Raw genomic sequence first — 26,389 nt, 5'->3', positions numbered from 1 at the left:
TCGAATGACGGTTTGACCCAAAACAGAGCGAGGCCTGGAAGTTCCAGAACGGCCACAGGTAGAGCAGGACAAGAAATACGAAGTGACAAGCCATTTACAATGCCACATTGTGGAAAATCGTAACTCTGATGGGTTCATCATTCGCAAGCATAGCACGAATCTCTGCCTCCAATTCAAGAATGTGTCAAATATTATCTACATCGAATCACTTGGCCTACTTGCGCAAAGAGATAATACCCCACGCGTGTAACGGAGCCTTTTTTTTAGGAACTGAACGGGCAAGTCACGCGCAGTCATATTTCAAATTCAGTCCTACAGAGAACGAGCTTTTGTTTCGTCGGCTGCTCAATTGTGTAGAATCAGCGTCAGTGTCATTCACTGAAAGGTTCCTCAATCAATTTATTTCGATCAGCATTTGGCGAGAAAACGGTGGAGAAACTGCTCGCTCTAAGCAGCGTACTACTCACAACGTCCGGATATACGATGCCTTCTATGCCAAAAGGGAATCCTACTCGCCTACGGTGTCACCCTACGACTGTGGCAACATCGTGTAGCAGCATGACTGTACCCTGGTTTCGTTACAGAAACCAGACACGGTTCGTCTCAATGTTGCTCGCGTTCCTCCTTAAAGTAGCAGTTCTGTGTTACAATTTCAAGAGTATCTGCCTTCGTGAAAGCGTACCAGTCGCTTTCTTCGGAGAAAATTGAATACGCAGAGCAGTGTCGCTAGTCTTTGCTTGCGGCTGAATGCACAGCCCCCCCGTCCCCCCAGCACGGGACAAAAGTATTGACAAGAAATAAGAACTGACCGACGGCGCTGGATAAGGCTGCATAAACGGTGCTGTTCTGAAACAGAAAACAACGCCCTAAGCGGAGTGAATCTCTCCGCATGGCACAAAAAAACAAAGCAGGAGCCCCTATAAAGGGGAGAGTAGTGTTTGGGAATTCAATTCTTTTTCACTATACTTCCACGTACCAATCTACAATTTTATGAGAACATGCAACTTTATGTTGCAAGTACAGATAGGCACATGCATGAGCATGTCTGCATCGATATTATCGAGGCGAGAAAACAACTTCCCATGAACAAAGGCTGGCGGATCACGCCATTGTTTAAGGCAGGTCTTTCGGCAGAGGATCACTGCCTCTCTCCTCACGAACAAGAAGCAATCCCCAATCTCGCCTCCCTTCGAGTTCATTCTTCAGGCAAGTGCCAAACCATTACAAAAGAAAAACACAGGGATTCTATCATGTCCCTGTATGTAGTTGATCGTGTCTCGATGTTTCGTGTACCTCCAACTCGTACACCTTGTAAGACTGAACGTAGTATCGTGGACCCCCGATCAATCTGGTGCATGTCCAGGAGGCCAGGAAAGGGAAACTACTCTCACCAAAACGGGCACCAGCCGGCGTAGGCCACACACAGGTTCTCCACTCCGTTCGCTTCCTCGATGAGGCTGTCTACTTGAGCCGGAACGTCCATATATTCTCTGCAGAACATACGCAGGACACAGCGTAAGACAGATTCGCGAATCTCAACGCGGTACCCTGAATGCAAGGTCCTGTGAGTCTGGCTCCTCTCCTCAACACAGGTATCAAAGAATTCCGGGAACTGCAGCTAGGATGTTCAAAAGAACTGCGCAGCGTAAGAAATGCTTTTGTCGGGGTCATGTCATTTGCTCTTCCTCGAGCCGTCAGACGCTGAATCCGAGTTTGACTGTAGTGCATCCGAACGAAAGAGCGCAGCTCCTTCGTTTTCTATCCGTCACGCGTTCTTCCATGGTCACACTGAGGGTGCACGCGCCTTCGGATATCGCCTCTCTAGAGCACTAGAGCAACAAAAGCCACCACGGCGGGTGTAAAACTTCGCACAAAGCCACATAGACCCGATCGGGTCTCAAAGTGACTTACTCGAAGTCGTAGCCGGTGAGCTTGGCCTCTACGCGCGCGATCACCCGTTTCGTGTAGGTCTGGAGTCGCTGGATGCCTTCCATGCCACTCAACGCTTCGTCCGTGCTGTGTTCGGATCCGGTTTCGTTGTCCAAGAACTCGTCCTCGCTCACGCCCACGCCACGCTGGCCACGCCGAAAGTGCTGCATGTTTCTTCGCCGATATCTCACATTGTTTGCTTCTCCTTCACTCAATGTCACAAGGCCGGAAGTGTTGGGATCAAATGCTTTTTCATCACTTTCTGCCTGTCGCTTCCAAGCGCTACCTTGCGATTGGAGCTCCCGGGCGCTGTCTCCCCGTCTGAACTGATGCTCGAAGGGCCTCCTGAAAGTCTGTGGGAAAGGTCTCTCTCCGTTGGCGTACCGTTGTCTGGCTTCTATCGAGCTGGGATCGAATCGAGACGGCCCGGACACAGCGCGCTTGGCCTGCAATTTCCGCTGTGCATGCGATCCAAAAATTTGGTGTAGGCGACGGGCTGTTGAGACGTCCCCGACAAACGCTGCCTCGAGCATCGCAACAATCGCGTCTTGGTTCACACGTAGAAGAGACATAACTTGCTCGCAGGTTGCCCGGAATGTTCCCTCGACAGTCCCACTCTCCAAAGCGCAGACAATCATGCGCGTTAACCTGGGAAAAAACGCATCCAAAACACTCTCGAGGTTCACCTGACCAGAGGCGTACACAAGCTACGCCGGACTCAACTTCTACAGCCTCTATCAGAGTTTCCTGTACTACGCACCGAAATCGTCCGAAATAGATCCCAAACCGGAGCACCTCGAAATTCAGGTGCTGCGTGGTAAAAAAGAGCAGTTAACAAAACGAGATGCCCCTAATTCAGTTCGTGCTCACTTCTCTAGTGACAACCTCAGCAGGCTCGCAGCACCATTAACGTCATTCAGAAAGATTTACGGCGCATGCAGACGTCTCCACTTCCCCTTCAGGCCCCCCCCCTGCAGGCCAAGCCGCGTTCCAAACCCTCATTGGTTTCACTTTCTTACCGAAAGGGGACCTTTTCCGGGCAGCGTGGCCTGTACGCGGCGACCTCGAAGCAATCGCTGAAGTCGATGTGGGCAACGCGCCCAGATTCTCCCATGAGAAGCAGGTTCGACGGGTGCCGGTCTCCAAGCCCCAGGATATACCCTACCATAGACATGACCGCAACGCTCTTGCAAAAGTTCGCTCGGTGAAGCAGCCACTCCTCGCTGTTTCGTGCCCGCAGCCACAGAACCCTCCGCAGCGCCTGCGCACTCGTCGCAGCCGATGTTTGCTCGAAGAGGTCCACCTGGGAAAAAAACGCGCAAGAAGAGGAGGCGAAACGTCTAGGTGCGCCGCAAAGAAGTCCGAGCTATCTATGATGATAGGCCAGATATCCTGGAACAGCATGCCAGACAGCTGTTCTTTCAAAAGAAAGGGGGAAACCTCCGTTTCATCCAGGCGCGGATCAGGCCAGTTCCTTCCATTTATTCGACGCAAACATCCCGGGAATATTCGCGTCGAGTCCTGGCAGCTAAAACCCCGAAGACATGTGTGCCCTGAGCTGGCGGGGACGCGTCGAGAGTTCCTCGCGCGAAGCCGTTGTTTTCTCACGAATGAGCGCAACCTCCTTGTTTCTAGCACCATTCGTTAACTCGTTCAGTGTGATCCTGAGTACGCAGTATGCTTCTTCGGTAAAAAACACTTGACAGGCACTAGTATATTTATATGAACGGGGGGACAACGATTTCTGATCAATCGATACGGAATATCAAGCCAGTCGGGTCGACTGAAGAAGGTCCATCAGAGGGTAGGAATGTCGCTAGGAGAAGGCAAGATGCCACAACTCTGCCGCATAACGACTTTTGATTCTTCGGGTTTGAATTCGTCAAAATGGAAGCAGCCAGAACGGCATGAGGAGGCAAGGCCACGATAAAAGCTCTTTCAGCGTTCTCTGTGGGTCAGGAAGCAGCGTACCTTCTGAAGAAGCGTCAGAGACTCGTATTTGTGATAGAGCATGTTCAAGATGAGCTGCTCATGATTGACAGGGATGCCTTCACCCTGTCGGAAGGCCTTAATCGACGTGAGCATCGTTTCGGTGTTTTGCAGCCAGCCAATGAGACCTGCAGTGGGTGACAGTGGAACGATGCTGTAGAGCGGAATGGACAGCTCCTTCCGCCGCGCGTCCGCGTTGCTCTCCATCAGGTGATTGATCAAGCGAAGAGCCTGCAGGCGAGCAAGACAAGGTCCGAAATCAAGGACCAAAATGAAAAAAAGCGCAGGCCCACTCAGACGAAGAGGTCGCTGCAACAGCCATCGGAGATAATGCCGCGCGCTCACAGCAGATTTGGCGGTCACCATTTTGTCTCGAAATGCTCAAGGTTTATCACTTTCTAGTCTGACGCTCATCACGTGGCCCGTCCGAAATCAGAAAGCTAGGACTGACATGCAACCTGCGATCCGTCTCAACCTCCTGGGAGTGACGCTACTTGAGACAGAACTCATGATCCGCTTGCGAAGTATAGACAACAATGTGGAGTATCCCATGAGATTTTCTGTCTCTATCCCGAAGTCGTGAAAGAGTTATCGTCCATGGAGTCACACAGCGACGCGCTGAAGGCGAGCGCGCAGCTACTTGTGCCTCCTCAAAAAATCCAGTGTGGAGTAGGCACAGGAAAGCCTTTGGAGGAACCTGCCCCACGATATGACACACCGCCAGATCCGACCGCATGTCAGAAATCCTCATGCTGACCTGCATGATTCTCTCGTCTTGTGTCAGGTCATCCTGGCCCTTTAGAAGAAAGTTCCAGACACGCCCGTCGCTTCCCATAATTCCGATCTTTCGAGGTCGTTGCTTTGACGTGAAAACGGAAACATCTCCGAGGAAAGATCGAATCAACGGATAGTTGCCGTTGACTCCAATGCAGCCTGCAAAACAGAGATCATCAACTTGGTAGTTTTTAGCTTGAGGGGGAGTAAATGTCGGAAATGTGGTTTCCGCCCTGGGAACGATGTACCCTTGGATGTCGATATGCAAGGAAGGTGAACATGTCAGTCGATGAGAGAAGAAAAAGAAGCAGGCGCTAAGGTGGTCGGCTGGATTTCATTGCCACTGTTCAAACGAAACCACTCCCAAGATTATGTTAGCACAGCAGATGCGCTGTAGCCTTCAGTCGAAGGCGCACACACGTGGACATCGCCACCTGAGACGCGAAACAGTGAGGCTTTGAAAAGTGGATGCAGTGTTTGCTTCTTTCCGTCCCAGACCCCTTCTACGCGGGAGACGGCTGCTCCCCCGCGAAGATGCGAAAAAAGCACCTTCCTACTCCGAGACTTCTCCCTTGTTTGGGCCCCAACAAGAAAGCGCTCCGTCGCACCACCACGCTCTCTTTACACAGAGGCCTAGGTTCGACCACGGGACATTTCTGTCTCGCTATCTTCCTGGTGCGCGCCCCGCAGTTTCGCTCGACGTGACTCACCAGGCACCGCGACTTTCAGGTCTTTCACTTCAGACAAAGCGGAAGAGACTTCTTTGAGATCCAGACGCTTCAAGTTCTGCGTATCTTTGAGCAGTCGCGTGAAAACCGGCAAGTAAAACATCCAGCACTGGTCCACGTCGTAGCGGTTGCCGCTTCTCCTGAAACGCTTGAGGTACGTGTACGCGTTTTCCAACTCCCGCCCGTACTTTTGCAGGAACAGTGTTTCTCTGAAAGTCTATTCACAGACACCAGAAGAGCAACCAAAGCGAGAAATATGGTACATGCAGTACACGCGCAAGACAGGGAAGTGCACAACCGTTCAAAACCATTTTCGACCCGAACCAGTTTCACGCACTTTCACTATTTAAGCGACCGTCCGACATCCAGTCACAGTTCAGGCGTCGCCGACGCTCTCACCCAAGACACGCTTACCCAGCTGAGGGTCCAAACCACCCACCGGCATTCGTCTGAGAGTCCTAGTTTGTGAAACAGCGCTCTCATCTGAAGCCAGCATGAAGCTTTCACCCTCTTCAGCCCCCCTGGAAAGCCAGGAGTGCAAGAGAAGCCGCCCACAAGTGTAGACCTAGCCTTGAATGAGCAGACACAATTATATCTGGAATAGAAAACCACTTCAATGTTACGTCAAATCCTAGCCTCTGAGCAGTTTTCTCTCGTGCGTAATATGAGTGGTGGCAGTAAGTCGCATATTTTGTGCCTTTCTCTGTCTCTTACGAAGACACAAATCCACAATTCGCGAGATTCCCGAAGGGAGAAATCTCCGAAGAGTGGTCGAAGTCGCCCAGTTCGGACTTACTTGGGGACCCCTGCACAGTTCTTCGTGCATGGGCTCCAGCAGCGCCACGGCTTTTCGATAATCGCTCCGTGTGTGGTGCGCCTCGCTCGCCTGCTCGAGACACCGCAGCCATCGCTCCTCCCAGAGGGCCGAAACCCGGACGACTTCTTCGCTAACCAGCAACGCATGCTGGACAAGTTCACGGTGGTCGCGAGCCATGATGTTCAACAGGACGCATGCGGACGAAGAGAGATGTGGCGTCGCACTCTTGCTTGCCACGGCCAATGGAAAGATCAGCTCCTGAGGAAACTGGACAGCTGCACACACAAGAGCCCACGAGCGAGAAGTGACAACAACTTTTTTGCACGTGGAGACGACTCGAAGCCTGCAGCGATGCATCCCGCGGAAAACACAGGCCTCCACAGCTGCGCTAGGAGAGAAGCTGAGTGCACGAAAGCCCCAAGTGTGAAGTGCTGGCACTTTCCGCTGTTGCCGCTATGGCCGCGTTCTTGTGGTCTCTCCATGAAGCAGGTTCAAGTCCGAGCTTCTTTATGTTAATACACAGTGAAGCGAATCTACTGTTAAGCGAACACAAGCGATCATTGGTGCTCTCACCTGCTTTGCTGAGAAGATTCATCACCGAGCCTCGCAGGCACGAATCCGGCGTGATCAGGCGCCCCACGAGCTGCGGAATTACGTCCAGCCACGTCGCTAAAGGGATCGTGCTCACGCCGTGCTGGACCAAGGGGCAGATGACGGGGATGTCCGCATGCTGTGAAGAAGTGACAGTGCGTAAAGACAGTACATCAGATGTTCAAAACCGTTGAAGGCTCCGAAGACTTTAAAGCTGTACAATTCTCCTGAATTCTTGAATAGGTCAGAGTCTCCCTCTGAAGCAGTCGCGCGACAGCAACCTTGCATGCAATTCCCGTTAAATCAGGTACACGTCCAAAAAGCCGTGTTTAATTGAACCACGTTGATTCGCGGTAGGTTACTCGACTGAACCGGCAAATCTAAATTTGTTTATCTCATCCAGCTCCAGCCCCGAGTTCACCTTTGCTTACCACAAACCAAAGTTTGATGAGTCTCAGGATGTCCTGGAGGCTCGAAGTGGAAGGGCGGAGTTCGATGGACCGTAGGAAGGCGCGCACCGCTTCCACAATGAAGTGCGGGAGCATGGTGGTGAGCAGCAGAACCTCTTTTTCTTCCTCGTTGCGTTCGTCAGCCGCAGAGCTTCCCACTGCCGGTCCCCTGAAAGTTTCTCGGCTGCTGTCTGCTTCCTGGGGTGAGCAGAAATCCACATCTCGTGTCTCCTCTGGGTTCTCCGCCAGTCGCTCTGGACGGGCTTGCCGCCCGTCCCCCCCACGGTGTCTTGGTGCCCCGCGATTGGCCTCCTTTCCACGGTTCCCAGCAAGCGCCTCTCCCTTTCCTCGGGTGTCACCGTGGAGGTTCGACATCTCTGCACTCGAATTCGTGGGCTTGCCATGGTTTTCGTTCTCCGGCGAGTCTGCAGTAAAGGGCTCCCAGGGGTCGTACATGTCGATCAAGGCTTTGGGAAGCAGTGGCGGCTGCTGCAGCAACACCGCACTGTCTGCGTAGTGGCTCTCTCCTGAGCCCCGAGCCTGGCGGCGGTGGTGCCCGTCGTCTGGGCCAGATCGGTTGTCGCAGCAGAAGCTACCAAGTGAGTTAGTCCGCTTCGTGTGAGACGCGAAAGAAGAAGAGTCGAGATGTAAGCTCTGATGAACTGAATCATCTTCTTCTCTCCCCCAGCGCCCCTCGCGCGCGAAGTCGCGGCTTCCAGATCCACCCTCCTGAAAAGATCCCGAGTCGGTGAGTTCTGGAGGCTCGGATCGAGCTGAGACGCGGGCACCTCTCGCGTGCGAGTTCCTCGACGAAGAGGCGAAGGACGATTGCCCGCTCTTCGAGACGGGGAACGCTTCGTTCGCGACGACGTTCTTCAGCGCCTCTGCAACCTGGAAATTTGTCAGAGCCCATGCAGACCAGGCCTTGGAGTTCCGGCTCTGAAACAATACCCCTCGCCGCTGCCAGTGGAGAATCTGAAAGAGAGCGTCGGGATTGCACGCCCACGACGCATGCACATGTACGGGGCCATGAAACACCTCGGGCTTCCACGCAGAAGTCCCCGATCGGAGGCGTGGACGCGAGCTATCTGCGCAGCTGCTGGAGTAACCCGATTTCCGCCGAGAGTGGAAGTGAACGTCGTGCAACAAGAACGGCGCGCCTTGGCCAGCGTTGTAGGTGTCCTTCGTCCACTGGGCTGCGAAACGAGACCAAAAAGCATTCAATGTTGAAGGCGTCTCCGAACGAAAAAACGCGGACGTGGATCAGTATCATAGAGCGCGAACGGCTCACAGAGACATGCGCGAGTCACACCGGAGAAAAGGTAGAAACTGGAGGCGGAGCGAATCAAAGTGCCTCCCTCGTCCTTGCCGCACGGGCAAATCCTGCAGGGAGTCGTCTCATGAAGATTTTTAAAATATTTTTTTGAAAAGAAGAAACGTTAGAGTCGCTGCCACAGTGTCTCGATCGGTCCTGCACAGGCTTCTTGGCGTGGACGCATGAGTGTATCTACAATTGGGTAAGTCGAGCCTTGACGTCTCGTGGGTTTTACGCCTTACCTAGACGTAAGAGGCTGCGCGAAAGAAGGCGTAGGCCCTCCTCCTTGGTCAACCCTGCGGCAGAACCGAGATTCCACTGTTTGAGGCCGCCGTGGACCGCCTGGTTGCACAGATTCAGAGAGAGGTACCAGCTGCCATCTCGGAAGATCTCTCTCCTCCACATCGTGGTCGATTCCTCCATGAACAGCACGCCAGGGAGAGGCTGCTCGTCAGTCGGCTTCAAGAGGCGCTCACCGCGCGCCAGGCGATCCCAGACAGGGTCGGTGTCTTGGCGTCGAGAAAAGGCTCCAAGAGGGTCTTTGGCGCCCAGCGGGACCTTGGATTCTGCGCACCCCGGTGCGCTTCTTTCTTCCAACTCTTCCATGAGCTTCACGACCACAAGTTCCGGCGGGAGCAGGCGCTTTAGGTCCTTCTGGCGCTGAAGCGTCTTCTTCACGTCGGCCAAAAACCGCCTGTACACCTCGCGACGGCCCAGAGCGGAGATCGTGTTCCTGTCCAACTCGAACTGGCCCGTCGCGCGCAAAAGTTGCTCGCTTCGGGGGGTCAGCGACGGCAGGCAAACGTCCGAGTCAACAAAACCTTCAGAGAAAGCGGGCGTCGTGCTCAGACCCGCAACGCGAAGGCCGCGAACCTTCGACGGCACTGCACGAAACTCGAGCAGGTTCGCCGCTCTCACGCACAGAGGCACGGCCGAGTCCTGAGCGCAGAGAAGCTGCTCCGGCATGTCGTTGAAGAAAGTCGTGACGAACTGACAGCAGAAACTCGTGAGAAGCAGTTGCGCCTCCAGCTTGCGCCCAACCGCGTGAAGCACCTTGAAAGACTCCAGAACCACTCGAGGGTCGTGGCGCGAGTGCGGATGGTCCCGCAGACACTGGATAATTTCCACAGCCAGACGCGCGTGGTGCTGCTGCCGACAAAGCGAAGAGAACCGCAGCCACGTCGTCGCGTCTTCGTGTGGTGACATGATGAGCGAACGGACCTGATATGCAGGAAGCGATAGAGAGTCAAAGGGTCAAATTATATACAGGTGCCGATAACAACTACCCGCAAAGCGCAGAGTCAACCACGGGACAGGACAGGCATACCTCAAAAGAGCGACCGACGCAATTCGGCTGCCAAGAAAAGAAGTAGAATTCCCAAAATAAAACCCACGGTACGCGAAAGAAGAGGCTCCGCGGTGGCCTCATGCAGTTCCTTGTGTCGACATGCAGGTGAGAAACACGCACGAGAACCAGTTTCAGCAAAACAGCCCCCGAATCCTCGCCACAAGTTGCTCAGCTTTTTCTTTGAGAATCTCCTCATCCTTCGCGGCGGGTCTGTACTCCTACGTCGCGTTGAAACCGTCTAGAGACCTCTGGAAGCCTCGCCTTCACAGCCATTGTCTCAGGTGCACTTCAAAGCTTTCTCCCGTATATTTTGCTTCCTGGATAGCAATATCTCGGGAGTGCAAAAACTCTCACCTGCCTTCTTGGTCGGCGGAGCTTGAACAGCACCGTGTGATCAGTCCCTCGCCCTGTGTATGTTCTTACCCGGAGCAGCTTCTGCCAGATTTCGGCATTGGACTCGCAGGTCGCGAGGCGGGTGCGCCACAGGTGTCGCAACTGCTCTGAGGCTGTGCCTTCTTCACCGATGTCATCCTCTTGCTCGCCGGCCGAATACCGCTGTCGCGAACTGTCGCTGCTTCGGGGGCCTTGCTGCCACGCGCCAGAGCGCCCTAGAGGCCCTCGCTGTTCACCGGCGTCCTCAGGCCGGCCAAGTGAATCGCTGTCGCGCTGGCCCCTGCGAAGAGACCTAGAAATCTGGAAACCTTTCCAAGCATCCGACAGGCGCCTGCCTCTGCTGGTCTCCGGCTCTGAGTAGTTCATCGACGCTGAAAAGTCGTGCGTGTGAATTGCTGAATAGCTCTGGCTGCCAGTGCACTCGGCGACGGGTGGTTGCTGCCCTTCTTCACGTCTGTCTCGCTGGCGCTGAAGCAGTTCGACGATCTCCTCGAGTTCCGCCAGCTGCTGCAAAGTTACCAAAGCTGGATACGCTCGCTTGTAGGACTCTCCGAGCAGCGCGGTCAGCTCCGGGTCGAGAAGCTGCCGCGCACGCTGAATCTCCTCCAGCGCGGCCTCAAACTCACCGCGATGGACACGCAGAACGGCCATGTAGAACGCATGTTCACACGAATCCGTAGCCTAGAAGAAGAACGAGAACACATGAAGACAGTGCACACGCTTGATACAGGTCCCTGTTGCGGGTTGGCCGCGCCAAAGCTGGCTTTTTGAGAGACAAACACAGAAAGAGAGCCCTCGACAAGTGTTCTACATGATTCACGTGAAAAAACATGGATGCAGAAGACTCACCGGGAACCACTGGACATAGCGTTCGAGTGCTGCCCAGTCGCGGAAATGGAAGGCAACTGATGCAGCCAGGCTGGCTGTCTCTCGGCGCCTTTCCGCCACTTGGCTCTGCAGGTTCTGTGGCCGCCTGTCCTCCCTCGCGTCTGCTTGGGGCGGCTGTGTGGGGCGACCCGGAGACGGTTCCGACAGGGGCGACGCGCGGACACTCTGGCCCGAAGGCCCTTCGTATGGCGACTCTCTCAAGTACGCCTGTAAAGGTAACGCCTGCGATCCGGGGGTCGGCTGCGCATAGGGGTCCGCAGGGTGCAAGTGGGTTGCAGGGGAGCCCCCTGGAGAAGCAGCGAAGCACGAGGCTCGCGAGGAAGCCAAGGCAGAAGGCAATTGCACGCTCGACACATCGGAGCTGGAGCGCAGCGAGGTATAGTTGGTGCCACCGGGAGGAGAGAACTGAGCGAGGTCGTCTTTCCACAGGTCGTCAGCCAGAAAAGCCAGTCGTTCCCACTCGCCGAGAGCGCGCAGGCACCTGAAAAAAAAACTTTTCTCACGATGGAACCGTAGATTGCATCACGCGCCGGCGTGTGCCTCCCGACGCAGGCATCAAGTCATCGACCAATTTGCTCGATACCTCAAGCACCCCGAACACTTTTTCAAGATTCTGGTCGCCCCTCAGCTTCTTGTATTCCACCGGGAGTTTTCGGTTGAGAGCGGCCACTTGTCCCCTCGGTCTCAACAAAATAAGGGGATTTAGTTGTTACGCGTTTCAGCGACTTCACACTTTTCCCGGCTCCCAGGTTTCATCTGGTTCTAAGTAAAACACTATCTCGGTGGCGTGTGACTTACCGCATTTTGCCTTTCAACCATTCGGCGTTGCTTGGGTCTTCTCGCTCTCGTTGCTCGTAGGCCTCCAGGGCCTGCTCCCACTCTCCCAGCTGGACGTACCAGCACTCCTTCACCGGCAAGCGCAGTTTCTTCTGTGCATGCGCCAGGATGCCGCGGGCGGCCTCCAGCTGCTGTGTCTCGTGACTCAGACGGATCAGCGCTTCGACCGAGCCTCCTGCGATAGTCCGGCAAAAAACGGAAGCCTCGCGAAGAGATACACCCACGACGGCAAGTCTCGTAACTCACGCGACAGCACAGCTTCTGAAAACTCTTATGACCACGACGACGCCCGCGCCAGAACGGGGTGAGACACAGGGAAGACTAGAAGGTTTTGGAGCTGTTTACAGGGCTTAGGCGGTCAAAAACACTCGAAAAGATCTGGTTGTGCAAGCCACATACTGAGTTGAGAAGCTCAGGTTTGGTGGGAAGCCTTCACACGGTTCTTTGTTTTGCCATGCGAGCTATCGCAGGCTTAGAACCTCACCATGATCCGGGTTTTAAGTGTGCTTTCAGGAAACAAGCCTCTACTCGTAGAGTGTCAAGACACACGGCTTCACGGAAAGGCACTTCTTGCTCTCACGGTCCTTGTGTTCACCTTCTTTTGAAGAAAACGTGCCTCTGACTGTTTCGATGTACCTGGGTCGGCTAGCCAAAGCTCCTCCCGATATCGAATCGCTTTTGCATTCGCCTGGCACTTTTCGGCGACTGCAGCGAGTAGTTGTGTGTCCACAGGTAACGGCCAGCGCTGCTGCTCAATCGTTTCCACGAGATTCAGCACTCGCCGAAGAGAGGCGAGCGTGACGTCGGGGCAGAGAAGAACACTTCGCAAACCGCGCCTTACAAAAACACACATGAATAGACATCACCCAAAAACTCGGCGCCAGAGAAATCATGATAAGTGGCAAACAATCTCGGTCACGACAATCGAAGGGTTTTAGCAAGCCTCACAGTCGTCGAGCAATGGACAATGCTAGTAGGTGTTAAGAAAAAGAGTGCTGGGGTAGGTATGCTTCACTTGTTGGGTCCCTGATAGCGTCTAGAACGCGTCGATGCTTGGCCACAAGGATGCCATTTCTATGTCTCCTTAAGAGTGCGTTTGGCGAAAGACACACGGTAAATACGCACTGTGATGAACAACTTATGTCTATGGACACTTACCCCACTTGGTACATCTGACTGAGAGCACCCTTGCTGCAACACGAGGCCCAGTAGGTAAGGAAAACTGCAGAGAGCAGCGACGCAGCGATGCTGGGGTCCTGGAGGGCGACTGGGAGACAAGCCCGCACGACTGGGGCGCGGCACTCCCTCAGCATCGCCAACGAGACATTCCGAAACCAACAGTGCAGTTCCCTCTTATTTTTGCTGAAGCAGAAAGGCAAAGAAACGGAGCAAGTGAAAACATGCAGGTAATGGAGACTGACGTGGGGGTGGTGGATGGCTGTGAACGTATCTGACCTCGAGACAGTGGGGAGACGGACGCAGAGTGTCAGTCGTCCTTGCTCTGTTGGCTGGTCTGCTATTCAAAGACCACAGTGACACCTAGTCTCGGTTCGAATCGTGCTTTCATTGGGACTCTCAAGCAAACGCTTCGGCATGGACCGCCCCCAGTTTCTTACCACTTGTTTCCCCAATACTCCAACGCAGCAGTCACATATTCACGTTGGTAGGTCGGACTCCCTTTGTCTATCATTGCATCGCATGCAAATTGAGTTTCTCCGCGATGGCGCTAACCCCCTGCGGCCTCACTGCTGTGCCTAAAGCTTACGTCAGTCGACCGTCAATCCGGAAGAAGCGTTTCCTCATGCTGTTCCCTTTATTCGCGCCACCGATGTTCTTTACGTTCTTTCCAGCAGACTTACAAGTCGCAGTTTGCCCAGAGTTCGTGGGCTGTCGCGCTCGTCCGCGAGTGTAGTGCTTCGATCCTCCTCCGGCTTGCGTGTTTCTTGTACCTCTTTTGTCGTGTCCTCTTTTCCCGCCCATCCGTTGGCTTCTCTTTGTGCGAGCATTGGTCATCTTCATGTGGTTCCTCGCATGCCCGTTTTTCTGAGGGTGCATCAGCATCTCTTTCGCACTCGCTGTCGCCTAGCCTCTCCTCGATCTCCGACATCTCCTGGACCGCGTGGAGGGTGGAAAATGTGGGATGCGCCCGCGCCCACGCGCTCTGAAGGCTGCCCTCCCGACGGACGCCTGCTTGTCTCTGTGAGGCCCGTCCTCGGTTTTGCAGGAAAGGCTCCGCCTCCGAGCGGTGCCCTTCGAAAGGAGATTCACTGTCATCTGACTCACTGTCGTCCACGAGCGGATGCTGAGTTTCCGAGCCTCCCATCGCCCACGCAAGCCGCGCTGGGTGCCGTGTGGGACTGGACGCTTCCGGCACCCCTAGAATGCGGATCGGTGCCTCCACAACCTGACCAGCAGGGCGCTGATGCGCGTCGTCAGAGGCCCTTCTGGGATCCGGGGAGGCAGAACTGGAGCGGTAGTCGGCCCCGTCAGTCCCTTTGCGTGTCCCTGGCGGCACCAACTCGCCCCGGGACGCTTGGATCCAAGCAGGACTCTCAGGCACTGCTGACTGGGGAGCTGCCGGCTGGAACGCAGGCGAAGCCTGATAGTCCATCGAAGACGGAGACGCAGGTAGCGAAGGAGTAGGTTGTGTCCCCACGAAGCTGCCGTCGGGGAGGTACGGCTTTCCGGAAGCCACAATCGCCTTTTGAAGCTGGCGGACGTACACCTCGGCTTCTTTGGGAAAGAGGTACCCTATCGTCTCTACCACAGAGAGGACCTGCTCTCGCAGCTCGGTCGGAACGCCCTCGTCGTCGGCGCACTCCAGAATGCTCATGAGGCGGCACATGGTGCCTCCGAGGAGAAGAGGGAAGCCGCAGTGAGCCATGAGTGCTTCCAGTGTTTTTAAAAGAGCCAAGCGGAGCTGGAGAGGCGCGGCTGAACAGCAGCAGCACCTGCATCGGAGAGGCCCTGCCGCGGGCTCGCATTTCTGTTCATTGATGAGCCACCAGTCAAAACGGCGCACGACTCTGCCTTGCTCTTCACAGCACAGCTCCGCGATACGGTGAGTCATCGCGGCGGGTTCGCCAGAAACGAGAAAGGACGACGGAGACATCGATGGCACCGTACACAGCTGAGCAAGAAACAGGATTTGGTGGCCGACTGTGGGCCGCAAGATCAAGGCGCATCGCTCGAGAGTCTGGAGTGCCCGCTCCGCAAGCGCCGTGTGTGGACAGCATCGCCGAATATGCAAAAGTTCCTGCAGCTGCCGGGCGGCTCGGCTGCTGTAGTGCGTGATGCGGCCAGGGAGTTTCATCAAAAAGATCTCCAGAAGAGGCAGAAGGATCCAAATCTCTTTTTCAACTTCACTGGACGTGTCCGGAGGCCACCAGTCCCATCTGACTGGTTCGAACTCAACCGGCACCTCCGCATACGGGTCCGTAAGGTCCAACTCGTCTGAGGTGCTATCCAAGTCTCCGCTCTCGTCGCATAGAGACGAATCGGACGCCGAGGAATCGCTTTCGCTCGACGGACCAGAGTTCATCAGCGGCGCATTCCAGGCGCCTCGAATAATCCCTCTCGCTTTCTCCGGCGCCTGCCCACAGACGGCATCCCACGCACGTCTCGAGAAAGCTGCAGCAATCCCCTCGGCCCGGCCACGACGCATCGGCGCTGGCAGACTAACTGGCATATCCAGCAGCGATGTTCGCCGCGGAACTGAAACTGCAGGTGAGGAGAACCCAGAAGTGTCTGTCCCTGAGACGCCGCCTCGAGAAGCGCGAGCGAACGTTTCCACAACTTCACGCGATGATTTGCGCGACGTCGTCTCCGGTCTAGGGTCGCCGAGTGGCTCATTTGTTGACAGCCCAGCAAAAACGGATTGCTGGCCAGGGCTTCCAGGCACCTTCGCGCGCGTGTGGGGCAGGTGCTGACACTGCACCTTCAGCTCCGCCAGACGTTGATCCAACAGGTCGGACAACACATCGAGAAACGCGAGCGACTCCGGACATGGAGTATGTTTATACAACGACGGGCTCTGCCCTAGAGTAGCTAAGATCGCCAAACGCTGTTCGCCTGTCGAGCCTGACGCAGTTAAGAGAGAGGCCGCTGTTTGGAGGAACTGAGGCAGGATCGAGGCCAGGGCCTGTGACGCCAATTCGGATCCAGTCTCTCCTCCTAGGATCTGGTTCCAGCTCCCACGCTGCGACACAGCGTCTCGAGGCATCGCGAAGTAATCGCCGCATACGCCTTGGTCCAGCATCTCCTGTCGCGAGCTCTCCGGCAAGAGGCCGCCTGAGAAGCCGGTGGCCGCTTGCGGCGCCAAATACGAACGTACGATGCGAGCCATCGCAACGAAGGCTGTAAAGTGGAGATTGGAAAGACCAGGGACCTGGGTCACGCTCATCAGTACTGTCAGACAGCGCCGCGTTAGCCAGAAGACGTCTGAAAAAAACACGTTCGGGGCGAAGAAAATACGTATGTCCATGAAGCGAACGATTCTCGACGTGCGGCGTGGTCGGATTGAATTGACCCGGTACTAGGTAAGGTGTACGAATAGGTGTCTACTATAAGGAAACGCAATGCCGATTCCAGAACAAGTCGCGTTTCAGTACTGCTCTCTCTCCAAACTTCTTGCAATGCCTCTAGGGCTGCAGCGGCTACGGGGCTGGTTTGCTCCTAGGCCGTCCCCACTGCCCACCCTAGAGGTTCCTAAGCGACACAACCTGGTAAAAGCGTTTAAAGAAGGGAAATCCCTCCCTGCTGCCAGTGTCCCTCCGAGTGCCGCTTCGCCTCCTCAAGTCTTAAGTGCCATGCCACAACGAACTTTGAATGCAAGGATGTCTGGCTCAGACACGGCACCGCTGGGCTTCGAGGTATGTTCGTCAGATACGATTTTTGAATTCCGTGGTTCTCACGAGGACATCTACGCTTACCTCGCCCATGGATCCCGCCGCGGGTTTCACCATCGTCGAGACGTAGTTGGTTTTTGATGGTAGAGTCCCTCCTCGAACCGCATCCGAAGTTGTCCTCGCTATTGAACTGCTCGCCCACCAGCGGGTCGTCAACAGTGGGCCCGCACGTCGTCCGGAATTTCGGTAAGGCCCTGTGTCCGTGTCTGCCCTCGCGAGTCGGTCTTGAGGAGCAAAGGATTTCACCCACAGACGCCTTGGCATGCATGGTTGCCATCCCTGATTCTGTACAGGTTATCAGCATCGCACGGAAACGCGAGTTAAGGCGCGTGTTGGCACAGATAATGAAACGCAGCACATCACGGAAAGGTGGCAACGCCAATTCGAAACAGCTTGGTGTGGCGCTGGGGCTCTGCCCTAAGGCTCCTAACAGCATATCATGAACGATGGCTCAGCTGTAGTAAGTCAGGCAAATCAGTCACACGACAGATCTCGACTGACTTTAACTGTGCGTGTGCCTTTCGTTCAGTGCTCTCACGATACGCATGTGCATCGCTGGAATTACAGAAACCGGTCCTCTGTGATTATGCGGAACACGACAAGTTATCTCAGTGGCAAAATTAAACAGCCTGTACTTGTGTCCACGGTGTTCGGGTACGCTGTCAAAAGAGTATGTCGGAAGGGATGGTCCATCTCTGGGAATAACTTGAAGAAACGGAATAGCGAACGAAGTCAAGCAACCTTCACGAGGCATGTCATTCTTCCTAACAGGTGCGGTTCTCTCTCACAGATGTCTTCGATGTCCGCATCTTCTAATGGTAACGAAAGCTACGAATTCACGTTGCGTCTCTCTTTTCACTCATGTCTACAACGCGCTTTCCTAAGCTGACCGTCTCTGTCGTCCACGCCGGTCATATCCAGCTTTCCAAATCTGGCCCATCGTAAATCGGTGTGTTTCTCGGCGAGTGTCTTCTCTCCCCACGGGACACGCACACCAGCCTCCCTTCCTGGATCCCCCCAGGAGCTGCGTTCTGCAACATCTGTGATGGCGTGGGCGCCGTCCTGGTCCTCCGGGGCTGCCCCTCGGTGCCACAGAAGATGGGATGTCGGGGTGCCATCGTCAGCGTCGTAGATTTCGGGTGCAATCGCACCCAAAGTGCCAACTGCACGCATCACTTGCAGCTTCAGCTGTCGTTCTCTCTGTCGAAGCAGCGGGACGAGCACTCGGATAAAGCTACGCAGGAGCATGCGACGATGGCCAGGCGTCAGGGTGCAATTGCCAGTTTGCCGAATCAAGGCAACCAGCAGGGAGACACCGGCGGAGCACTGGCCGTCTTCACTTGGTCTCTGGCGAGCATAACACGCACACCGATTCCCAAAATCTCAACAGCTATCAAAATAAAACACAAGTCGACTAGCCCCCTCGGCGATCAGCCGTGGCAGCAAGCGGGTCCTGTGGGTTTCCAGGACGTCAGAGTGATCGGCAGAACTGTCACGGGACGCATTACAACGAAACGAGCATGCAAGTGTGATCTCACGCCTGCCACGCATGCGCGCGCAAATAGATCTACCACGACTGTTCTTGAGCGATGCTCCTTGTCTTCGCTGATCGGGTCACACGGCAGCTGTGCTCTTCACAAAACTGCGTTCGAAGGCCTAGCTGTACATCTTCTGGTGCCTAAAAGGGAGGTCGTCTGCGTAGTTGAAACGGCCTTTCCCCACGGGCTTCTCTTACATCAGCGACTTACCGCAATAACCACTAACAGCATGGGCAGAACTTGTTCCAAGATTTCTTCAAGTAGTTGCCGATCCGCAACGGAGCAGAACTTCTCGAGGGTCTCGAGAAGGACCTGAAGGTGCCCCCGATGTGTGCTGCCGCAACCTAGGCATTCATCCGTGCAACGTTGTTTCTTGCAGTCTTTGTTTATAGCCTCGTCAGAAAACGACTCTCCCCGATGGCGGGAGGGCTGCAAGTGCGGCGCCGAGGCACTGGCTGTGCCATCGCCATTCAGTGGGGGAAAAAACTCTGGTTTCTCTCCAGAGATTTCTCTCGTGAGGTCTCTTAGTCCCCAGTCGTCCCCGCCATCGTCCTCGTCGAGCGCACTCAACTTCTCAGCAAAGAGCGCAGACGACGGTCTTCTCTCACCCGTGTGGGCGCCTTTCGGGACGCCGCCGACCTCGCGAAGGTCATAAGGTGTTCCCGCCGAGTCGGCAGGGTCCCGCGTCTCGTGGAGAGTCTCTGTGTCGCTCGCGTCCCCTCTGCGAGGATTCGCCAAATGCTGGGCCATAGGATAGTAAACGGAGAAGGAAGAGTTCGCGTGTTCATCCTGTTCATCTTCGGGCACGACTTGGACTGTGTCACTCTCCGAGTCGCCGAAGACCGCTCGCCTAAGGTGCGCCACGATCAACTCAACGGCCGGGCGAATGAACGCCGCGAGAAGTGAACGGGCAGAGACGCAGAGCAACGCCAACAGTTCGGCAACGTGGGGCACTGCTTCGCGGCAGAAAGGCCGGCGAGCCGACGACAGCACGATCTGGCTCATGTAGTTCACTGCGAGGCCTGTCAAACCACGAACTGACAGAATAGCTTGCTCCAGACGCGACAGCCTGAGATTGCACAAGAGAACACGACATTTCAAATTACAAACATACCCCACAGAGATTCTCTGTACACCTAGACCAATGCAAACCAAGGCATGGGTCAGTGCGCCGAGACCTCTTGCTGGCGCTAAAGCGACAGCGGCTGTTCGGTTAGCTGGAAAACGAAGAGAGACTTGGAGGCGGAGTCCTTTTCTCTTTTTCCTTAAATGTTCGGAAAGCGCATGAAAGAACACGTTTTCTTAAACATCTCGAAAATGGAACTGAAGCCGAATCCTTCAGTTTGCCCTTGTCATGGCTCTCTCGAGCGCGAAACCTTCTCTTGCCCTGTGGATCTCTCAGAATCATGCACAAGGTGAAACTCGAAACATACCTGCAGAGAACTTTGACTGCTCTTCGGCGGACCATGATGTCTTCATCAAGACAGAAAGTCAGGAGCGACTCCACGAGGACAACGGAGTGTCGCATGAGCGGCGGGGCGATATCGCCAGCCTCGTCGAGAGCGCGGACGGCAGCTATTCGGACTTCAAGAGACACATCAGTTGACACTTGGGGGAAGAGCGAATGCAGAATTAACAAGATCCGCTGCCTCTGGAGAAACAGCATCTGCGGCGTCTGCTCCTGTTCCCACCAAAGCCGGGTCCGTTCTACTCGGGCCAGCTCGGCGTGCCACTCCCTGCTGTTGCACCGGTCGCCCGGGAGTTGCGAGTCCCCGAGTAGCTCTCCCGCGTCTTCCACAAATGCTGCAGCACTCGCGTCGCCTCCTGGAAGTTCCGAATCGGTGTTTGTCGTAGGGCCAGCCGCGTAAGGAGTCTCGAAGACCCTTCCGGCTTTCACACCTGCGCTGTGTGACTGTCTGTTCTGCAAGTCTTGCGCATGCATTTCGTTTGCCATATAGGGACCGTCAAGCCTGCCAAGACCGCGCGTAGGATCTGCAGGGTGTTCAGAGGCGAAGAATCCACCGCAGCGATGTGCGTCTTCCGGAATGCCTGCCAAGGGCCTGAGTCTGTCGTGAGAAGCGCCAGTTCCTCGAGGGCAGGTGTCTGAGTCCGCGTCATAACGGCTTAGCGCCCCTCTGGCGTTACTGACCTCCCCGTGTGACGCGTGAAAGGATTGGTGGCGAGAACTGTACATGCCGTGGTACCAGTTTCTGTCATCGGCCGTGTGTGTTTTCGCGGAGTAGGATTCCGTGGAGCTGGGCACATGTCGGCTCTGTGTCTGCCCGTGAGACGCGCCGCGCGTCTCATCGAAGACTTTGGAAGGCGAGAGGAGAAGACGGCAAACCGTCCAGACGGCTGCAGCCCTGACGGGAGCCTGAGGGTGTCGCGTGATCTGCATCACGCATTCTGCCACAAGCAGTCTTACCTGAAAATCATCCACTCCGAACCAGAAAGCTCCCTGCATAGCCAGCAGCATTGTCTCGATGGCGTTAATGCCGTCAACCCTCACCGAGTCAGAGACCCCCCCTTCTTCGTCTGGAGTGGCTGGGGCGATCTGGGACCCACACCGGGCGCATACAGAGGCTGAATTGGGCCGCTCAAGCTCGTTTTCCACATGACTCGGAGGCGCCGCTTCATCAGCAAACAGAGAAGCCGACTGTCCCGAGTCACCGCTGAGTTGACTTTCCTCCAACGGGATCGCAACAACTTTTTTTCTAATGAAAGGGGGCTCTGTAGAAGGCATGTCTTGTGAGCGAGAGTCAAAATAGGGTGGTTGATGACGACTGGGTGTTTTTTCCGAGGAGCCTATGCCTGCTTGGATATGCGCGAGAAACAGTTCCTGAACCGCACGGTGAATGGGCGGGCAGTCAACGAGATGTTGCAGCGCCTCCAAAAGACTTCGGTTGATGCCGCCGGAGAACATTGACTGCAGTAGACAATCCAGACGGCTCTTCATGTGGCCCCCGAAAGCCCGAATCAGTTTCGAGACGCACTGGAGCGCTACATGCTGCACGATCTTGTGAGTCGCGTCCATGCGTTCCTTCTGCACCTGTTCGCAGTGCTGGCACAATGGATCGTCAAGAAATGAGAAGGGTTGTGCAGATCCCGGCATGTCGATGTTGCGCTCCCACGGGGATGGCATGTTGTGTTGACGTGTTTCCTTTCCAGAAGCAGCGTCATGCAACGGCCAAGCAGCTGTCTTCGAAATCCCCACGCGAGGAGACACTGACGCGTCCTGTCCAGACACCGAGCCCAGCTTGTCTTCCTCATGGCACACACTCTTATCCCCTGTCACATCACACCTGGGTGAGACACGTTGGCATGCAGGGGGCCCTTCACCCTGTAAGCTGTCGTCACTAAATTCTTTTTCGGACCACTCCACTCGTCTGACCGCTCCCGCATCTCCCGCGAAGTGCTGAGCTCTCGGGAATACGATGAGGTTAAGCTCAATGGCGCGTAGAAAAGCAGGAATGAAACAATACACTCGCGTTTCCATCGCCTCCGGAAGCTGCAGTGCAAGCTCGGCTAAACAGTTGAACGCCGCACACACCTCGGCTGCCTGGCACTTAACGGCCGCAACGCCGTTGTTATAGTGACAGCTCTCATCATTTTTGACGCGTTTAGTTTCATGCGTCGTGCAGCCTCGCGAGCGCGAACCGGCTGAGCAGGACTCGTGTACAGGGCCTGTGCTGCGTCCCTTTTCTCCGGAAGAAGCAAGGGAGTTCCGTTGCTGCGACGGCTGTTTCTCGATGTTGCCTGTGCCATCCCATGCTGGCTTTGAATGTGCACGGCCTGGATGGCAGTCGGAATTGTCTTTTTCTGTACCATTGTCATCTCCTAAGTCCGAAGAACCCCGGCCTGCACCCCGCGTGGACGGCATAGGTCTGCCTGCTGTATCTGTTTCAGGACCAGCCAAGGGCCCTGCTTCTCCGCCCAGCTTTGTCTCCTTCTTCTCAAAAAATGCCTCAGGCACTTGGGTGCTGTACGTATGATCTAGCGGCGGTTCTGCTGGAGAGCAGTTCGCAGAGGATTCGCAGTCCGTGCGGACTACTCTTGAACCCGACGCACGAGCGTCGTCTGCTACTATGGCCAAAGTCGGACCCTCCAGAGCCGAAGTAGACGGTGTAGGCAATGCTGGGTTCTGTTCCTTGGCAGCCTCGCGATGCGACGAGCTCTCTGGATCGGTCAACTCGGTTCCGCTGTGAAGAGACTCAGGTTCTGCTGCACCAGTGCCGCCCCACGAGCCGATGCTTGTCGTGGAGACAAATGTACGCGGGTGATCACGAAGCAGAGAAAAGACACAAGAAATCGAAACGTCGAGGCCTCCACGTTCGAGAAACCAAATGTCCCCGACGCAAGCCAGCAGTGGCGGAATACGCGCCAGCGCTAACCTTATCGGATGGGCGAGAGTGGGAAAAGAGTAGAAGAGGTCTTGGAGCAGCGGAATGACGTCCGAAGAGTTCCGTCGCACCTCCGCCTGCGCGGCAGACCAGAAAAAAGTGAGACACCAAAATCGGGCTTTGAGAGGTCACAATCAATTCGAGTGTCACAACAACGCCGTGCGTCTACGCAAAACAACATCGAGACCAATGAAAGATCCTAGTCCGCAAATATCCGCTATTTGCCTGAAGCGCCACAGTACGCGAGAGCAAAAGTAAATCTTCAAAAGCTCTAGAAAGTTCAGTTCCTCTGATTCGACCCATGCTCCACTATATGCAACGTAAACCCTCTGTTCTCACCAGAATCTCTGCGTTTTGCTTGGACGCTTCAAACACCTCCGCCAGTGCCAGAATCGAGCCTTGTTGGAGCGCACCCGCCTTGCAGATGGAGCAAGAAGACACCAAAGCGCCCCGACTCCCCAATGTCCTGCTCCTCCGTCGAAGACTGTGAGACATCCAAGATGCAGAGCCACACGGGCACCCTTCTAGAACCCGCATCATGCGGTTGAGCCTCGCGTCGCACCCCTCTACACCGCCGCTGTCTCGGCCGGGTGCACGGGGATCGTATGGCTGTGTTTGTTCCAGAGGGGCGGCAACGGAAAAGTCATTGAAGCTGTCAGCCTTTCTTGCCACTGGCTCTTCACGACCGCACGTCGCTGAGGTGCCATCATTCTGTGTCGTCCTGAAGGCAACACTACGTGCGGCAAGTCCCTTGAGAAGATGCTTCCAGAAGTGCTTCATGCCAGAAGGCCTGTCCTCGTGGGCCCCCGCATGTGGCGAACGAGGATCGGACTTTTGAAAGGATTCGAGAGTTTCACTCCCGACGAGAGGCGGGGCGTCCAGAGCATCGAAGCAACTCTGGGCAGGACTTCCCTTACGCTCACGGTGATTCACTCTTTCACCTGGCGCCTTGCAGTGGAAACGATCGTGACTGTTCAGTAGCGCGCGTAGAGCATCCACTCCAGCCTTCCGCAGCCGCGGCTGGTGTGCATGATGAATGGCTTCCTACGCAGAAACAGTCAGAACAGTATTAGCCGCGGCAGGAAATGGAAATGAATCTTTTACTAGTGCTCAACTGTAATGCATCCTCTGCGGACGAGAACACGAAAGGGGGAAAAAATGAAATGCGACAACATCGAGCGGGCGATGAGTACACGATTCCAAGAAAGGCCACCCACGAATTCAGAAAGATTGTGGATCTTCCTGGAACAGCGTTAGTGCGTAATCGAAACAGTTCAGGGACCTACCCAGATCTGGCACTCGAGCAGCTCGCGCCAGACATCCTCAGGGACAACGTCAGGCCGGCCCCTCGCAAGTCGCCCGATGATTCGAACTGCCGTGAGCTGATACAGCGCTGGTTGGCCTCCACGCAGCCACCCAATGTAGGATACTCTCAGCAAGTTGCGAAATGCCCTGGAAGCCGTGCCAGTGTTGCCTAGGAACACCACAGCGCCAAGTGCCCCAAGTATAATCCAGTAAATAGCTGAAACTCGTCTCTTCCGATAGGCTGGACAACCTCAAGAAAACTCAAGCACGCCTGTAATTACCGCCGGCTCAATTTGAAGGAAGGAAATGGAGTGAGAAAAGAGTCCCAAAAACGACCATGTGTTAGCAAAGACGAGCGTCAGTCACGCGATTTCACACCGAGATTGGGGCCTTCACCTGTGCATCAAACCCTCTTCTCACCCGCACAATGATCTCGCTACCAGCTCGCAGAAGAAGGAACCATCTGAAGAAAAAAACCTGGAGCTTCAAGGGCTCCGACCCCCTCCGCGTCACCATCGGGCTGGGAAGACAATGGTCAAAAAAGATCTGGCGACTTAACCTGCGTCATCATTGGCCTCCCAACAAAAGAAAGGCACCCATTTTGTTGTTCAACACGAAACGGGATTCTGCTTCTCTCTCACCTGAAACTGCAATGATACTTATAGCTTCCGCAACCTTCCAAGCGAGAAGGCACTCGCTCTCTGTGATAAGGGGCTCCAATTTTCGCTTCATCGACTTGCCGGCGCCATCCTGTTGAGAGTCTACAGGGCATCCATCGCCATGGTCAGCACCTCCAGGTGCTTCCTTTGTATCAGGAACCGCAGCGTAGCGTAGAGCCTCGCAAGCGAGGTGAAGGAACGGGAGCTGAAGCTTGTCGTTCTCCCAGTAAAGAAAGGGTCCAACAAGAAGAGCACACATCAGCTCCAAAGCCCCGAGTCTGCACGGACAAGGAAAAAAATCGGTAAGTTATAGAACAAACCATAACATCGTCGGGATAGTCACCACGACTCAGGCTCCATTTCAAAGTCAGCATCTTGCAGGAGGACCAAGTGTCTCCGCTGTCTACATCGGTGCAGCATACGCCTCGGGTGTGCCATCGGAAACTGATACTCGGTGAATCCAAGCTGGAAGTATACGGTGTTTCGGTGCACAGTTTGCTGGGGCGGCGTTTTGTTGAAAAAGACGGGACCAGCGGGGGCTTCTGTTCTGATACATTCATGGAATGAAGCATGTGTGTATTTCCTATAAACGGCGTGCCGAGGGCAGTATGACCAGTCCTTTCGCCGTTTGCGAATATGATTGTTCGCGTCATTTGTGCCAAATCGTCAGGTAGCCATGATTCGTTTCCAGAGAGAAGACTCAACTATAAAGTGATCACTTACTGCATGGTGAGTTGCCGGCTAGTGATGAGCCTCCACAGCAGAGCGCAGACCTCCTCGACGACTCTTCCCACTCCACCCTTGCTCTCTCGAGCCATTACCTCTAGATGAATTCGGATCTGATGGGCGGCCTCTTCTCTCAGGCGTTCATTGCGGCTACACAACTCCCGCACATACTCGGCAGGCACGACCGTCGTCGTTTCGTCCACCTGGCTGGTCGGCGCCGGTCCCATCGACTCCCTCTCCCAGACCGTGCTGCCTGCCTGCTGCAGCCCTGATTCGCAAGGAAGAGTACTGTCCCTACCGGAGTAGCTGCTATCCTGTATCTGTCCCAGATCTTTTTGAGGCGCCGCATCGTATTTTGAAAGTTTTCGACCTTCCCTCCACTTTGCCGCAGGCAGACCATCTTCACTAGGTTCGTTCCCACTGAAAATTGAGTCCCACTGAGGCACGTTTCCTCGAATCTCTTCTCGTGTCAAGCGCCGACCACGCGGGCGCATACTTTGACACCAGATCGGTCTACTTTCTGGAGAGGTGGGAGGAGAGGGTGACGGTGAGTTAAACGGTTCCGATGTGAGACATTCGTTCAGAAAAGAACCGGGAGACGTACGCGCGAAAGGAAAGCCTCGACGAGGGCCAGATCCTGATCCCTGAAAATCGTGCAACCGCCCCTTATGTTCTAGACCACCGTAGAACCGCCCTTGCCGACCTCTGGAGGTGGGGAAAATCGTCGTGCTGCTCGGCCATCCGGCAACGAAAGACGTCGAGGGGAAACTGTCCGATGCTGCAAATGGGAAGTCGA

The 26,389-nt window shown here is 55.1% G+C and overlaps 1 protein-coding gene across 1 annotated transcript; it reads right to left on the bottom strand.

Moving 5' to 3' along the window:
- Positions 1 to 692: 692 nt before the first annotated feature.
- TGME49_316430 (target of rapamycin (TOR), putative) lies at positions 693 to 26,007 on the bottom strand. Its single transcript, XM_018782904.1, has 24 exons — positions 25,591 to 26,007; positions 24,850 to 25,145; positions 24,190 to 24,377; positions 23,243 to 23,947; positions 19,937 to 22,980; positions 18,714 to 19,572; positions 17,856 to 18,312; positions 16,990 to 17,250; positions 13,918 to 16,498; positions 13,217 to 13,420; positions 12,695 to 12,894; positions 12,020 to 12,233; positions 11,183 to 11,702; positions 10,364 to 11,014; positions 8,835 to 9,813; positions 7,260 to 8,473; positions 6,811 to 6,967; positions 6,217 to 6,512; positions 5,403 to 5,637; positions 4,676 to 4,851; positions 3,901 to 4,149; positions 2,949 to 3,232; positions 1,912 to 2,577; positions 693 to 1,490 (listed from the first exon to the last, which is right to left on the bottom strand). The coding sequence occupies exons 1-24, from the start codon at positions 25,818 to 25,820 to the stop codon at positions 1,388 to 1,390; spliced, it is 14,769 nt and encodes a 4,922-aa protein (XP_018635290.1). The 5' UTR covers positions 25,821 to 26,007; the 3' UTR covers positions 693 to 1,387.
- Between the last annotated feature and the right edge of the window lie 382 nt (positions 26,008 to 26,389).

The sequence above is a fragment of the Toxoplasma gondii genome, chromosome XI, assembly GCF_000006565.2.
Source record: "Toxoplasma gondii ME49 chromosome XI, whole genome shotgun sequence".
Taxonomy (NCBI): Eukaryota; Apicomplexa; class Conoidasida; order Eucoccidiorida; family Sarcocystidae; genus Toxoplasma; species Toxoplasma gondii.
Note: the sequence above shows the minus strand (reverse complement) of the source record. Positions and strands in the feature narration are given on the sequence as shown.

Bases quoted from the DNA above. Each gene is read 5' to 3' on its own strand.
- TGME49_316430 (XM_018782904.1), bottom strand. From the start codon at position 25,820: ATGGGACCGGCGCCGACCAGCCAGGTGGACGAAACGACGACGGTCGTG. The intron at 13,421-13,917 runs GTAAGTCTGCTG...TTTCTGCTTCAG, and splicing joins CTCTGGGCAAACTGCGACTT to CAAAAATAAGAGGGAACTGC. The intron at 2,578-2,948 runs GTAAGAAAGTGA...GTTTTTTCCCAG, and splicing joins CCGGAAAAGGTCCCCTTTCG to GTTAACGCGCATGATTGTCT.